The following is a 13665-nucleotide window of genomic DNA, read 5'->3' as shown; positions in this document are numbered from 1 at the left end:
GGTGGTGTGTCCTAGAATGGGAGGTCTGCACGACTTGTCTCAAATCAGAGGGAGCCTGAGGACCAAGCAAGCTCGGGGGGGTGCCACATGCTTTGCCTCTTCTTGGTTGGCTAAAGCCTCTGCAAAGTTCCTCTTGATTGGACCCCTTTGATCATGGGGTACTCAGGGTCTCCCAGGTATATTTGAGTCCCCAAGTATGGCCTCCCGTCCCAGGTGAGCATGCCTGCTGTGCCAGGTTGGGGGAAGGCAGACTCCACCTCCTGCTGCCAGGAGTCAGCCTGGTGTTCCACTTCGCGCTGGGTTGAGAATGGGGTAAGGATGGGAAATGTCCATGAAGACCAGGGCAGGGTTCCTCCATGCAAAGCCCTGAGACCCCGGAGCGCCTGGGTGGCTCAGTCGGTGAAGTGTGCGACTCTTGATTTTGGCTCAGGGTGTGATCTCAGGGTCATGGGATCAAGCTCCAAGTTGGGCTGTGCATTGAGCTCAGAGTCGGCTTGAGGTTGTTTCCCTCCCTCTCCCTCTCCCTCTGCGCCTCCCCCCCGCCCTACTCATTCACTCAGGCACATGCTCTCTCTCTCTCAAAAAAAAAAAAAAAAGGCCCTGATACCCCAAGGCCAGCCTTGTGCATTTCCCTGACTAGCAGCTAAGCTATTTGTGTGCTTCCTGTGGGCGCAGCGCGATGGCATTTGATTTCCTAGCAGCCCCACAGCTGTGTTCAGTGTTGTCCCATTTCCTTGTGGGGGAACTGAGGCACTGAGAGAGGGGCTGGAACTCTGAGCTGGGCGTGGCTAGACATGCCCACCTCTCTCTCTTCTTCCTTTCACCTCCCCACATGCTGTTGTGGCTCCTGCCTCAGCCTTTCCAGGCCGAGGGGCTAGGCTGAAGGCTGGTTGTTCCAGTAGAATTTCGGCGGGGTCTGTCACCGGCTGTGCCTGCGGGGTAGGGAGGTGCCTTCTGTCCTGTGGGCCTCCTCCAGCTCCTTTGAAACAGGGGGGCCCAAAGCCTTCTCGGGAAACCAGGCCTGAGGGAACCGCGGCCACTGACCTGGGGCTGTTTCCTGGTGCCCCGGGTGGCATGGCGGCACGCACTTGTCATCTCCCTTCTGAGGACACCTTCTCGAAGGGCCTGGGAGATGCCCAAAGTAGGGATTGGCTGCTTAGCACAGCGGGGACCCACTTGGGACTCAGGGTGATGTCGTCCTAGGCTGCGGCACCTGATGACTCAGTAATTTTTATTAAGCACCTCCTAGCTACCAGGCACCGGAGAGAGCAGTGACCAAAACTAAGCCTGCTCTCTCGCAGCTCCGGCCTTAGCAGGGGGACACCTGAGCACATGGCATGTCAGGCCGTGGAGGGAGGGGCCAGGCGGCAGGGCATCTGCTGGATCCCCAGTGGTCAAGGTGGGCCTCCCCACGGAGGGCTGCTTCAAGCTGAGACCTGAAGGAGATGAGGGAACAAGTCCTGGAAGGAGGGCAGAACGTCTTTCTAGGAAACAACTGCGAGTGCACTCACTGCCCCACAGTTAGGATGCGGGTGGGAAGCTGTGCGGTGGCAGAGGGTGGCTGGCGCCTCTGGGTCAGCAGCACGAGTGCTGGACAAGGGCCCAGGTGATTGCTTCATTCCTGGTGTGCGCCAGGCCCTGGGCTGGGTCCCGTGGAAACCCTGGGGCTGCCCTTCCTCCCAGGGAAGGGCCTGGCTCGGAGGGCCGGTGGGGGTGGGGGTGGGGCTGTCAGGGCCGCCCCAGGGCTCAGGGACTGGCCCCACTGGCCGCACTGGCGGCACTGGCCTTGTTTGCTGCGCACCAGCAGGGGAGAGTTAGGAACTCGGCAGCTGGGCTGGGGACAGCAGGGTGCAGCTCTGCTGCGGGGACTCAACTTTGGCTGCTGGGAACGAGTTGAGAGAGTCTCCAGGCATCACAGGCTCTGAGCTCAGCCCTCAGGCCTCTGACTTATTCTTTGCGACAGGGGATCATTAAAAACTCATCGGCATTCCAGCACGTACAGGGCTGGGGAGCCCCAGGCAAAGCCCCTCCCGTCTTATTTCTCAGGTTTCTATTCTCTTCACAGGGAGACTGGCGCAGAGGCCGACCTGGCCCGTGGGAGGCTCCCCTCCTTCCCCGGACCCCTGGGCCCAGAGCGTCCTCAGGCAATGGGGGAAAGTCGCCACCTCAGAGAGATGGTGCAGGCACGGGCTCTCTGCCCACCGCTGCCCTGGCCTGCCTCCCTCGTCCTGGGGCGGGCTGGGGCTGGACTCCGGCAGGTTAGCCCCTCCAGGGGGTCCCACCCCTGGCTTCTGCTGTGTTGCGTCTCTTTGGAGTGTGTGGCACCTGCTGTGACACGCTTGGGCAGTGTCCATCGTCCCGTCAGACCAGGGGCCCAGCTCAGGACTGGGCCTTTGGTGTCAGGATCTTGGGAAGGAAGGAGGGAGGGAGGGGGAGCAAGAGAGAGAGAGAGAGAGAGAGAGAGAGGAAAAAACAGCAGGTGGCCTTGCTAGACTCCGTCCCTGTCCAGTCTCCCATATATTCAGCTTGGTGGCCTTGGAGTTGGGCCCCCTTACAGAAGCCGAAGCAGGGACCATATTATCTTTCTCATAGTCATTCAGTCATGCATATGATTATTGAGCACGTCAGTAGGTATACCCAGAGGGAGCCCCCAGGGACACAGAGTGAACAATGCAGATTCAGATCCCTGCCCCATAGGGTGAACCCGGAAAATAACACAGGAGGAGGTCAACGTTGTTAGAAGGCAGCCAGTGCTTGGAGGGTCATAAGGCAGGGAAGGAAGAACTCAAGAGGTTCGTCATCTTGGGTGGGAGCCAGAACAGGCCTCGTGGAGAAGGTGACACTTGAACAAACATGAAGGAGGTTAGGGAGAGAGCCTATAAGCAGAGAGAAGAGCCAGTGCAAAGGCCCTGAGGCAGAAGACCCAAGTGGCTGGCTGGAGGGGAATGAGTTGAAGTCAGAAGCTGGGGAGAATGGGGCGCCTGGGTGGCTCAGTCATTATGCGTCTGCCTTCCGCTCAGGTCATGATCTCAGGGTCCTGGGATCAAGCCCCACGTCAGGCTCCCTGCTCTGCGGAAAGCCTGCTTCTCCCTCTCCCACTCCCCCTGCTTGTGTTCCTTCTCTCGCTTTGTCTCTCTCTGTCAAATAAATAAATAAAATCTTTAAAAAAAAAAAAAAAAAGCTGGGGAGAAGGAAGTTTTATAGGGCTCTGGGGAAGTGGTGAGTTGGGAGCCATGGAGGGTTCTGAGGAAAGGAGGGCCAAGGTCTGGCTTTAAGAGGGTCAGTGCTGTGCGGGGAAAGAAGGCTTCGTGGAAGCTTTTGAAGGTTAGTATCAACCCTGGAATCTAGCACATGGTTTCAAAGTGACAAGGAGCCCAGTAAAGTGGGCAGTGAGGGATGGGCCTGGCAGGCTCCTGAACCTTCCTCTTGGGCACAGAGGGTGTGGTTTCTGCTGCCCACCACTCCCGGGGTAAGAAGCTGTGGCTTTCTGGCACCATCCGCACATCCTGCAGATGAAGGAGTTGGCAGAGAGGGAGACGGCCAGTGCCCGCTGGACTCCAGGGGTCATGGCCAGCAGGTCCTGGCTCTGGGGGGGGAGGAGGCCCAAGATGCAGGATGAGGTGTCAGGTGGCATGGGGTTTAGGAAGGCTCCCTGGGAGAGGCAACAAGCAGGCAGGCCCTAGAGGAGCAAGGGGTGGGGGTGGGCCTTCCAGGTACCAGGCCTGGCAGGGCCCGGTCTACAAGGGAGAGGGCCTGCATCCTGTGGTTGCGTTCCTGGGAGGGGGATGGTCTCTTGCGGGTGCTGAGCCCCGGGCCGTGAGCCGGATGAGAACTGAGGTATGCTGTGGGGGGGTTGGGGGACTGTTCCATTTTTGGAGGCTGCTGCCGGAAGAGCAGCCAAGCGTTTCCTCTTGTCCCTGTGGGGGGCTTGAGCGTGACTGTCCTTGGGAACTGGGTCAGCTGATGGGGGTGGGGTGGGGGTGCCCATGCTGGTGGTGTCCTCGTTGCCCCTGTCCCCAGGCGACCAGTGCCCTCAGTGATCTGAGCCCACAGAGTCCCCCGGGCCCCCGAAGCAGAGGTCCAGAGAGGTTATGAGCCTGCCAGGGGCCTCACAAAGGCCACGTGACCTGAGAGCCACTACCTGGAGACAGATGATCTGAAGTCGGAATCCCAGCTCCACCACTGAGCTTGGGCCAAGTCACTTCCCCTGTGTGGGCCTCAGGTTCCTCATCTGTGGCACAGATGCCCGCTGCTAAGGGGCTCGCTCTTGAGGGGCACGTGGGAGCACCCACGGGCCTTGGCTGGAGCCAGCAGGGGCTGCGTGTTGGCCCCAGCTGGTTAGGTCGCGGTGATGGGATGGCGAGCCTCTTCGCCCTCATTTCTTTCTGCCTCGCTCTGCGTCTGGGTGGAGATTCTAGAGCTGCTGGGCCTCCTCTGTCGGGCTCCATCTCCATCCTCTCTTTTGAGGCAGCTGATGGTGTGTCTGTGCTGGGATTTGTGTAGCCAGGTCTCCTCCTGGTGGACATCGAGGCGACTTCTCGTTCTTTCCTCTTAGGGATGATGCGGCTGCATGCATCTCTGCCTCTGTAGTGGTGCAGTGCTTTGGGCTGTTTGCCAGCGTGTCTGACTTCCATTTTCTTTGTAGCGTCACTGCTGAGCCGTGGTTTCTGAGCCTACGGGGTCTCCCCTTCCCAACATTTACCACAAAAATTGGAACATATGGAAAAGTTGAGGAATTATACAGCAAACACCTGTAGGCTCAGTCCCTACATCTGAGGACGAACATATTTTATTCTTGCTTTATCCCGTATCTAATGGGCCCAGCACTCATCGTTAGTCACTTGGCTCAGAAGGTGTGAAGAGGCCTCCTCTGCCCACTTCAGGCCCTGCCCAGAAAGCGGTTCTCCTGAGGGGTTCGTGTCTAGGTGGGGGGCCCTGGGAACAGCCAGAAGGTGAGGAGAGCCAGACGGGCTTTGATGAGGCCAGCAGCAGCACCCTGTTCCCCATCCTATGCACACGCTCGGGGAGGAAGGACAGATGGACCCCAAGGGCGCGCGTCTGGGATCTTGGCGAGCTGGACAGTGCTGGCAGCTCAGGATCCCCCTAGGATGGCGGCTTGCATCTCCTTTGACCCACAGCAAGGGGGTTTCTGTGTCACGACTCTGGACTCAGTCTCACGGGTAACACTGAGGAAGCAGCTCCCTCACACGTACACCACCTGCTGTCCGGTGACGCATGCCCGTATTTCCCCTTGTGTCCTGTTCATCCAAAAGTGACAAGTGCTGGTTACACCCACCTGTTGGTTGTTTTGTTTTGTTTTGTTTTTCTCATAGCGCGTCATGACGTTTCGTTTCGCAAAATACTTCACGAGAGTTTCTGTTCCCCCCTGGGGACAGGATCTTTGCTGGTTTTGTTCCTTGAGGAATTCCCTGAGGTCCGGAAGGGGGCTCGGCTGTAGGAGCGCCCCCTGTAGATATTTTCTGCAAGGATGAATCTGTGGCTCCCCAAATTCCTGGAGCCACTGTGACTGATTCTTCGCTTTCTCTGCTTGACAAGACACCTGTCCCAGAAGGCCATCAGCTCCCTGCCCGCAAGCGAGACTGCTTCTCTTTCTCATTTTGAGCATCTTTCTTCCTTTTTCAGAATATGCTGAGTTTTTGCACTGTAAGTCCAAAAAGTTTACAGACTTTGATGAAGTCCGGCAGGAGATCGAAGCGGAGACCGACAGGGTCACGGGGACCAACAAAGGCATCTCCCCAGTGCCCATCAACCTGCGGGTCTACTCGCCCCACGGTAGGCAGCACAGGCGCAGACCCTTTGGGTGTCGGGGCAGAGGGGAGCCGACTCTGTGCCACTCACGGGTGGGGTTGGCCACACTCTCACAAAAAATATGACCCCTTCCATTTTTCTTCACACGCACACAGCCCTCTTGATCTCTGTCTTCCCATTTTTTGATAGGAATGTGGTACTGAGAAATCATTCTCAGCTCTCAGGAAACACAGCATGCTGGAAAGACTGTTGGGAGTGGTGGGGACTGGGGCAAATCGCAGCTGTATGCCCCTGTGGAAAGGGTGGCCATGGTGTGGTTCCCAGGTCACGGCGGCCACATAATGACACCAGCCCAGGGTAACCAAGTCTTCCGGGCCTTACAGAGGAGCCAGATAGCCAGTCTTCTCTGTAAAATGTTCTGATTTAAAAAAAACTCCCATCATTTACCTAGCGCCGCCTGCCACCAAGTACAACTTGTGGCCCTGGGGCATAGATTGCTAACTCAAATGGCATTTGGAGAATTTTCTAGCAGACTCTGAACTCCTCAGCATGAGTTCTTAGAGTTTTTAAATTGATTTATTTTTGAATAAATGATGCCTGTACACAGCACAAAAATACAAAAATTATGAAGGGGTATAGAGCAAAAACCTACACTGCCCTCAGTATTACGAACATATTTTATATTCTCACTCCTGAGTCAGTTATGAACATGTTTGTGTGTATATCATGCTTGTGTGTTTCACCGCTTTTATTCAAATTGTAGCATAATATAAAATGCCTCTTCTTTGTATGAATACATCTCAGAGTGTGTCTCTTATTGGAGTATCATCTTTTTGTTTTTATGGTAAACATTGGTAAACAGCAGCCTTTGGTCATGGCTGAATTGATGGGCCGAAATTTATTTAGCCACTGAGAGCATTTCCAGGCTGCCAATGCAAATGTCCCAATTTAAAACTGTATCACTGCAATAGAGAGAGGCTGTCTGTAGGAGGGGGCCCTCGAAGAGGAGCTGCTGGATCCAAAGGTGTGATCTGGTTGGAGGGCAGGAGGAATCCTGCAGGCAGACCCCTCCCAGCATTTGGGAAAGTGGGCTGGGTAGCTGTGGGGCCGTGCCTGCCTCCCCTCCTCTGTCTCTGATGACCTTTCCCTCTGGTTTCCCTCTCAGTGTTGAACCTGACCCTCATCGACCTCCCGGGTATCACCAAGGTGCCTGTGGGGGACCAGCCCCCAGATATCGAGTACCAGATCAAGGACATGATCCTGCAGTTCATCAGCCGGGAGAGCAGCCTCATTCTCGCCGTCACCCCTGCCAACATGGACCTGGCCAACTCGGACGCCCTCAAGCTGGCCAAGGAGGTCGACCCACAAGGTAACCACTGAGCCCTACCGTAGGCGTTGCCCTCCCGAGGGCCTGGATGCATGGCAACTTGCCCAGCATCCTTGATTCCAGGTCACTGGTGTTCTCTTTGGCATATGACCCCTAGGAAAAGGCCCTCCTGGGATACAGCATCTCCCGTGGGGACCAGCAGTGCCGGAGGGCTGCCCCTGGGAGGCTGTTGTGTGGCAGTTGGGCGTTTCTCCTCAGCTTGGTCCCCCTCAGTCAAAATGGCAACAGCAATCCTAGCCTGTAGAGCTGCTGAGAGGACTAGAGATGTCCCTGTAACTGCTCAGGGGCCAGGCAGAGGAGGTAAAAGGTTGATGAGTTAGTGAAGCCAGATGGGGCAGTAGGGATCAGTGGGGACTGTGGCGTCTCTGGCTTGGGGCATTCCGGGTCAAACTTTTCCTTGGGCCATTTATTAAGTACATGTCAGTTAAGTACCTGATACATGCCAGGCTCTGTTTTGGCCTTGGGGACCCTGCAGGGGACAAAGTTGACAGGGCCCCTGCCACTGGTGAGTTGATGTTCCAGGGAGGGAGACAGAAAACAGTAAGAAAATAAGCAGGTGGGGCGGTTTCAGCCAGAAGTAAGCACTGGAGGAAAATCCAACCCTTTGAGAGTGGCTGGGGTCGGGGGTGTGGGGGTCAGAGGCCACTGAAGATGTGAGGTTTCAGGCAAGACCAGAATGATGAATGATGAAAAGAGGCAAAATCCAGGAAAATGGCCAGTGATGCTAAATAGGCTGGGCTGGATTTGAGCCTGGGGTGCCCAGAACGTGGTGAGGAGGCCATTGTGGCTGGGGCAGAGGAGGCGACGTGGAGGGGGTGCGACTGTCCGAGGGGCCTTGGTGGCTGCCGTGGGGAGCTGGGTGTGTCCTGCATGTGTTGGGGGTTGTGGAGTGGGACACACACTGAAATACGATTTGCAAAATGCCTCTGACTGCCTGATTCCATGGTGGTTCGGAGGGAGTCGGGGACCAGGGAGGAGCTGGGGAAAGACGGGCTCTGGCGCTCCGCTCCCTGGCTTCTGGTCCCCGGTCCGGCCCGAGGACGGCCGGTGGAGGGATGGGAGCTGACGGCCCTTTCACACACTGGACTGCGAGCTTTTCAGAGTCGAGAGCAGTGCTCCGAGTATCTTTGTCCCGAGAAGGACACGCTGTGTCCGCATGGTCATCCCAGACATGGTCTCCCAGGAAAGGCCGCGCCTATCCGTGGGCCCCCCACAGGCTCCCCGTGCCCCCGGTCCAGTCCCATGGATAGAGCATGATTGTGACAGAGATGCCACAGAGGCTTGATCGGGTGGTAAGGAAATGGGCGTGGGTTCAGTTACACTTGTAAACTCAATGTTGGCTCTTTTTCTGGCTTTGGAAGTGTTCATAATTATTACCCCCAAAATGTCACCGTTATAAAACACAGAATCTAAGAAGCGACCGCTCCCCTTCCCCTACAGAGATACCAGTGGCCACGCCTCGGAAATAGCCTCTCATAGTTTGTTCTCCCGTGTAAACTCACATTTTAAAAAATGCGATGATCTTTCCTTATTTTTCTGTACGCTGTGTGTGTTTCCCTGTTACCATCGGGACGCATGTGCACAGCATCCACCTAGCTGGCCACTCTCACCTCTTCTTTGTTCATAAATGATCCTCCAGTGAAATGCAGCATTTCCGGTAGAGTCCAGGCCCCCAGGCCCCCTCCCCAGTCCCCCCCCCCACTCTGCCTCTCCCCTCCCTGCCTCGCACAAGCTTTGTGGGTATTCACAGCTGTGGCCCCTTCACCCTCCAAAAAGGTGATGGCACCTCACAGCCAAATATGAACAGGCAGGAGCACCAGGGAGAGCACAACTCTCAGTCCCGCGAAGCCCCCCTTAGCACCCTCTGGAGATCTCCCTGGGCTTCCTGTGTGTCACACATATGCACACGTACATGCACACACACACACGCACGGGCGCTATCACAGAGGATCCGTAGGCCCACCAGGGCCAGCTGATCTGTAGGTGAGCAGCTTTCCTAGGAGGGTTCCCTTGATTCGAGGTCACCTGGGGACAGGAGGAATCCGATGAAGTGGTTTCCAGAGTGGAATTTTGGCCATTCAGGTGCAAGGTAACCCTAGAAACAGTCGCCGTGGTTTTGCGTATGATGTTGGGACTTTGCGGGTAAGTCAGAGAGCACAGCATGGAGACTGAGCCTGGATTTTGAGTTTTCATGAGGTCTTCCCCTGACACTGCAGCAGCAAGACACTGTCGCAGGTCACAGGAATGACAATGACGGTGGCCAGTATTTACTGATTGCATGTTTGTCACAAGCCAGTTTATCTTCATGGGCAACCCTCTGAGATTGGCGTGGCTGTTGTCTTCACTTGACATGAGGGAAACTGGGGTCCAGGCAGGTGACGTTATAGCTTGTCCCAGGTCTCACAGCTTGGACGTGGGGACCCCCCCTCCCCAGGCTGCCAGCCCAGGCTCCTCCCTCACGGCATCCTCTGACCTCTGGGCTCTTTCAGGCCTGCGGACCATCGGCGTCATCACCAAGCTCGACCTGATGGACGAAGGCACCGACGCCAGGGACATCCTGGAGAACAAGCTGCTGCCCTTGAGAAGAGGTGCGGTTGGGCGGGAGCCGGAGCCATGGGGGGCGGTGGCTGGGCGGAGGTTCAAATGATCATGTTTTTGTCCTTATCGTTACCGAAACCTGGACCGATGCCAGGAAGTATGCACAAATAAGCACCCACCACTGCCTGTTTCCCCACGGCCCAGAGTAACTGCTTTTTCATGTCTTTTTCTTCTGATTTGTACACATTGACTTTCCATTTACACAGTTAACACCTGCTCACTTGGGGAACATAAACAAACCTACAGAAAAGGGAAACCAGAGTCATCCACAGCACCCCCTCTCCCACTAGTTCCTACCTTGTGGCTCTCCTCCCAAAAGTGTTCCCCAGGATGCATAATTAATTAATTAGCTTCTTTTCTTCCTTTTCCTTTTCCTTTCCTTTCCTTTCTCCCTCCCACCCTCCCTTCCTTCCTTCCGTCCTTCTGATTTATTTATTTATTTGAGAGAGGAGGGGTGGTGGGAGAGAGAGCGGCTCAGGCAGACTCTGCATTGAGGTTGGAGCCCGACACGTGGCCGGATCTCATGACCCTGAGATCACGACCTGAGCTTGAAACCAAGAGTTGGATGCTTAACTGACTGAGCCACCCTGGTGCCCCAGGATTCATAATTTTTATTAATGTTCATGCTTACTTTCTATTTGAACATTTAAAAAACATTCTTGAAAGTAGAGAGAGAAGTACGAGGAGCCCCCATGGACCCAGCCTTAGTGTTATCAATTGTACACAGCTAATCTCGAATCCCTGAATGTCCTCCCCTTATTTGCTTCCTGGGGGATTACAAAGCAAATCCTTGGCATCAATATCATTTTACACATAAATACCTACGTTTCTGGTTGAACAGCTCCCTCACCAGCCCCTTTTTTTTTCCTCTTATACCATTTTTTGTGGAAGAAACCAGATCATGGCCCACACTTGGGATTGGGCCAATTGTTCCCTATAAATTGGTAATTAAATGTAGATGGAGAACCTGATAAGGTTCAGGTTTAGGATCAAGTTTAGATCTTCTGACAGGAGTAGCCTAAATATTTTTCTTTTCAAAAAATTAGAATAGCAAATACTTATTAAGTGTCTGTTACGTACTAGGCACTGCTCTGTGCTCTTGATGTGTGCGGGCGAGCTCATTGAATCCTGCTAACAATCCAGATTATGCGGTGGCTCTATTCCTATCCCCATTTTATGGCTGAAGAAACTGAGGCACAGAGAAGCTGAATACCTTGTCCCAGCTCACAAAAGTAGGATGTGACAGAGCTGGTTTGGAATGCCGGCTCTCCAGTGTCCTGCCACTTTGTGACCTACTTTTCTATTTCACTTAGCAGAACAGCAGAGTGTTTCCCCATGACAGGCAAATATTCTTCAAGGTGACTTCAAGAGGTCCTGTGGAATCCCTTATATGAGGATTTGTGGGCCGTTACTCAATCCCTATTTGTTGGACACTGAGGTTATTGCTGTTTGTCACTGTGGCATGGTATTGAGTGTCCATCTAGGCTTTAATTTTTAAAAAAATTTTAAGCCATTTTCTTTTTAAAATTTTTTTATTGTTATGTTAATCCCCATACATTACATCATTAGTTTTAGATATAGTGTTCCATGATTCATTGTTTGTGCATAACACCCAGTGCTCCATGCAGAACGTGCCCTCCTCAATACTCATCACCAGGCTAACCCATCCTCCCACCCCCCTCCCCTCTAGAACCCTCAGTTTGTTTTTCAGAGTCCATTGTCTCTCATGGTTCTTCTCCCCCTCCGATTTCCCCCCCTTTGTTCTTTCCCTCCTGCTACATTCTTCTTCTTCTTTTTTTCTTTCTTAACATATATTGCATTATTTGTTTCAGAGGTACAGATCTGAGATTCAACAGTCTTGCACAATTCACAGCGCTTACCAGAGCACATACCCTCCCCAGTGTCCATCACCCAGTCACCCCATCCCTCCCACCCCACCCCCCACTCCAGCAACCCTCAGTTTGTTTCCTGAGATTAAGAATTCCTCATATCAGTGAGGTCATATGATACATGTCTTTCTCTGTTTGACTTATCTTGCTCAGCATAATACCCTCCAGTTCCATCCACGTCGTTGCAAATGTTTAAGCCATTTTCTTAATTGCTTTCCTTTCTTGCCCCATTCCTTCCCTCGGGGGATCTGCTGTCAGCTGTAGGCACCCTTGGCACGCCATTTAGATCTTTTCCTTGGTCCCCCTAGATGCCCTCCTCCAGGTGTGGGATGGGCATGGGACAACATTCGGACCGTGGTTTCCAACCTTCCCCCATCCGTGCTGAGCCATTGAGTAAGGAGAGGTGGCCGCCAGGGTCAGGAGCCAAAGAGTGCCTCTGCATCAGAGGTTTAGGAAGGAAGGGTTGGTGCCGGAGAGGGAAGCAGACCCCACGTGTCCCCGTCCCCTCTGCCAGCCACCCCCACCCCGTGCTCTTCCCACATGTACTGGGGCCTAAATTTTAGTCCCCGAAGGATGCTACCTGGGCTCAGCATTGGTGCTGGGTGGCTGGATGACACAGACCTCTTCAGCTTCCTTCCTCCCCCCTCACTGTTGTCTGCGTCTGCCCTCCTCTGCCCTCCTCTCTGTTTCTAAGAAAGTCAGCCCTTCCTCGCCCCGCTCTGTCTGGCTCCCGACTTAGGCCCTCAGGCCTCCCACCCTCAGTGTTCTCCTCTTGTCCTATGCCTTTTAGAATCTCCCAGCTGCATCCTTTTTCTTGACTTACAGAATACTCAGAACTCCTATGCTTTTAGGAACCAGAATCCCAGCCAGACCACTGTCTCTGCTCCCTGCTGTTTCCTCCTGCTTACTGTTGTGTGGGTGATAGTGAGTTTGGGCTTCTCACCAGTCTGGGCTCACATCTGAGTTCTCCTGCGGCCCCTCTCTGTGACCTCACCTTGGTCATTTCCCTTCATCTGTAAAATGGACATAATGGCAAAGATGGAGAGAATGAAAGGTAACCAGTCCTGCACAAGACTTGGCAGGATAAATGGCAGGCAGACACCACTCCCCTCCTCCCCAAGGGAAACCTTGAATGCCCCCCACTGAGAGCGGGGTATATCTGTGTATGGATCTCTTTGGGCCTTTTGCCACCTCTCCCCAGTCTACCTCTCCAGCTTTCATTATGTCAGTCAGGATGAAAACAATCCCCACGTCTGTTTATTGAGCACCTACCATGGGTCAGGCACTCGGCTGAGTTCTTGGTGTCCCATGACACCCACCCACACACCCGTACTGCTGGGCGCCTTGCATCCACACTTGGGGACCCGTGACTATTCTGGATTTTTTTTTTTTTTTTTAAGTAGGCTCAATGCTCAGTGCGGAGCCCAACATGGGGCTTGAACCCACAACCCTGAGATCAAGACCCGAGCTGAGATCAAGAGTCGGACTCTGAACCGACTGAGCCACCCAGGCGCCCCTGTTCTGGTTTTTTGAACACCATCCCCATTCTCTTCTCTTCCAATTGCTTCATGTCCGAAGAGGGCAGAGCTTTTCTTCACATTAGCATTTTGATTTTAAATCCTGTTTTCTATGATTAAAGAATTCTAGAATGGTTCCAAAGGTCGTCCAGCCCCGCCCGCAAGTCCCATTTCTCGTGTAGTCATGGTTACCATTTTCTTGTGTCTGATACAGAAAATTTTAACCCAAATACAATCATCTCTAAAAAGCTTCCCTCCCGTTAGCTCCGAAGCATTAGCCATCATTCCCACCTGCCCGCCATGTGTGGTTTTGGACTTTTTTCTGTTCTGTTCTATTCATTTCTCTGTATATACATATCCAGCCTTTACAAACGTAACAGCTGTAGAACAGGTTTTATTTATTTTTATTTATTTATTTATTTATTTATTTATTTTATTTATTTTTAAAGATTTTATTTATTTATTTGACAGAGAGATAGAGAGCACAAGTAGGCAGAGAAGCAGG

At 53.6% G+C, this 13665-nt stretch overlaps 1 protein-coding gene across 8 annotated transcripts in view; it reads left to right on the top strand.

Annotated features, from left to right (window-relative positions):
• The window catches only part of DNM2 (dynamin 2), an 85337-nt gene that overhangs the window by 36893 nt on the left and 34779 nt on the right, over positions 1-13665 (top strand). For all 8 annotated transcript variants that reach the window (XM_036096956.2, XM_036096955.2, XM_036096952.2 and 5 more), the window contains exons 3-5: positions 5644-5793; positions 6935-7138; positions 9646-9744. In XM_036096956.2, coding sequence (XP_035952849.1) covers positions 5644-5793; positions 6935-7138; positions 9646-9744 — 453 coding nt within the window. The remainder of the gene's footprint in view (positions 1-5643; positions 5794-6934; positions 7139-9645; positions 9745-13665) is intronic.

The sequence above is a fragment of the Halichoerus grypus genome, chromosome 1, assembly GCF_964656455.1.
Source record: "Halichoerus grypus chromosome 1, mHalGry1.hap1.1, whole genome shotgun sequence".
Classification (NCBI taxonomy): Eukaryota; Metazoa; Chordata; class Mammalia; order Carnivora; family Phocidae; genus Halichoerus; species Halichoerus grypus.
This window is presented reverse-complemented; position numbering and strand designations above follow the sequence as displayed.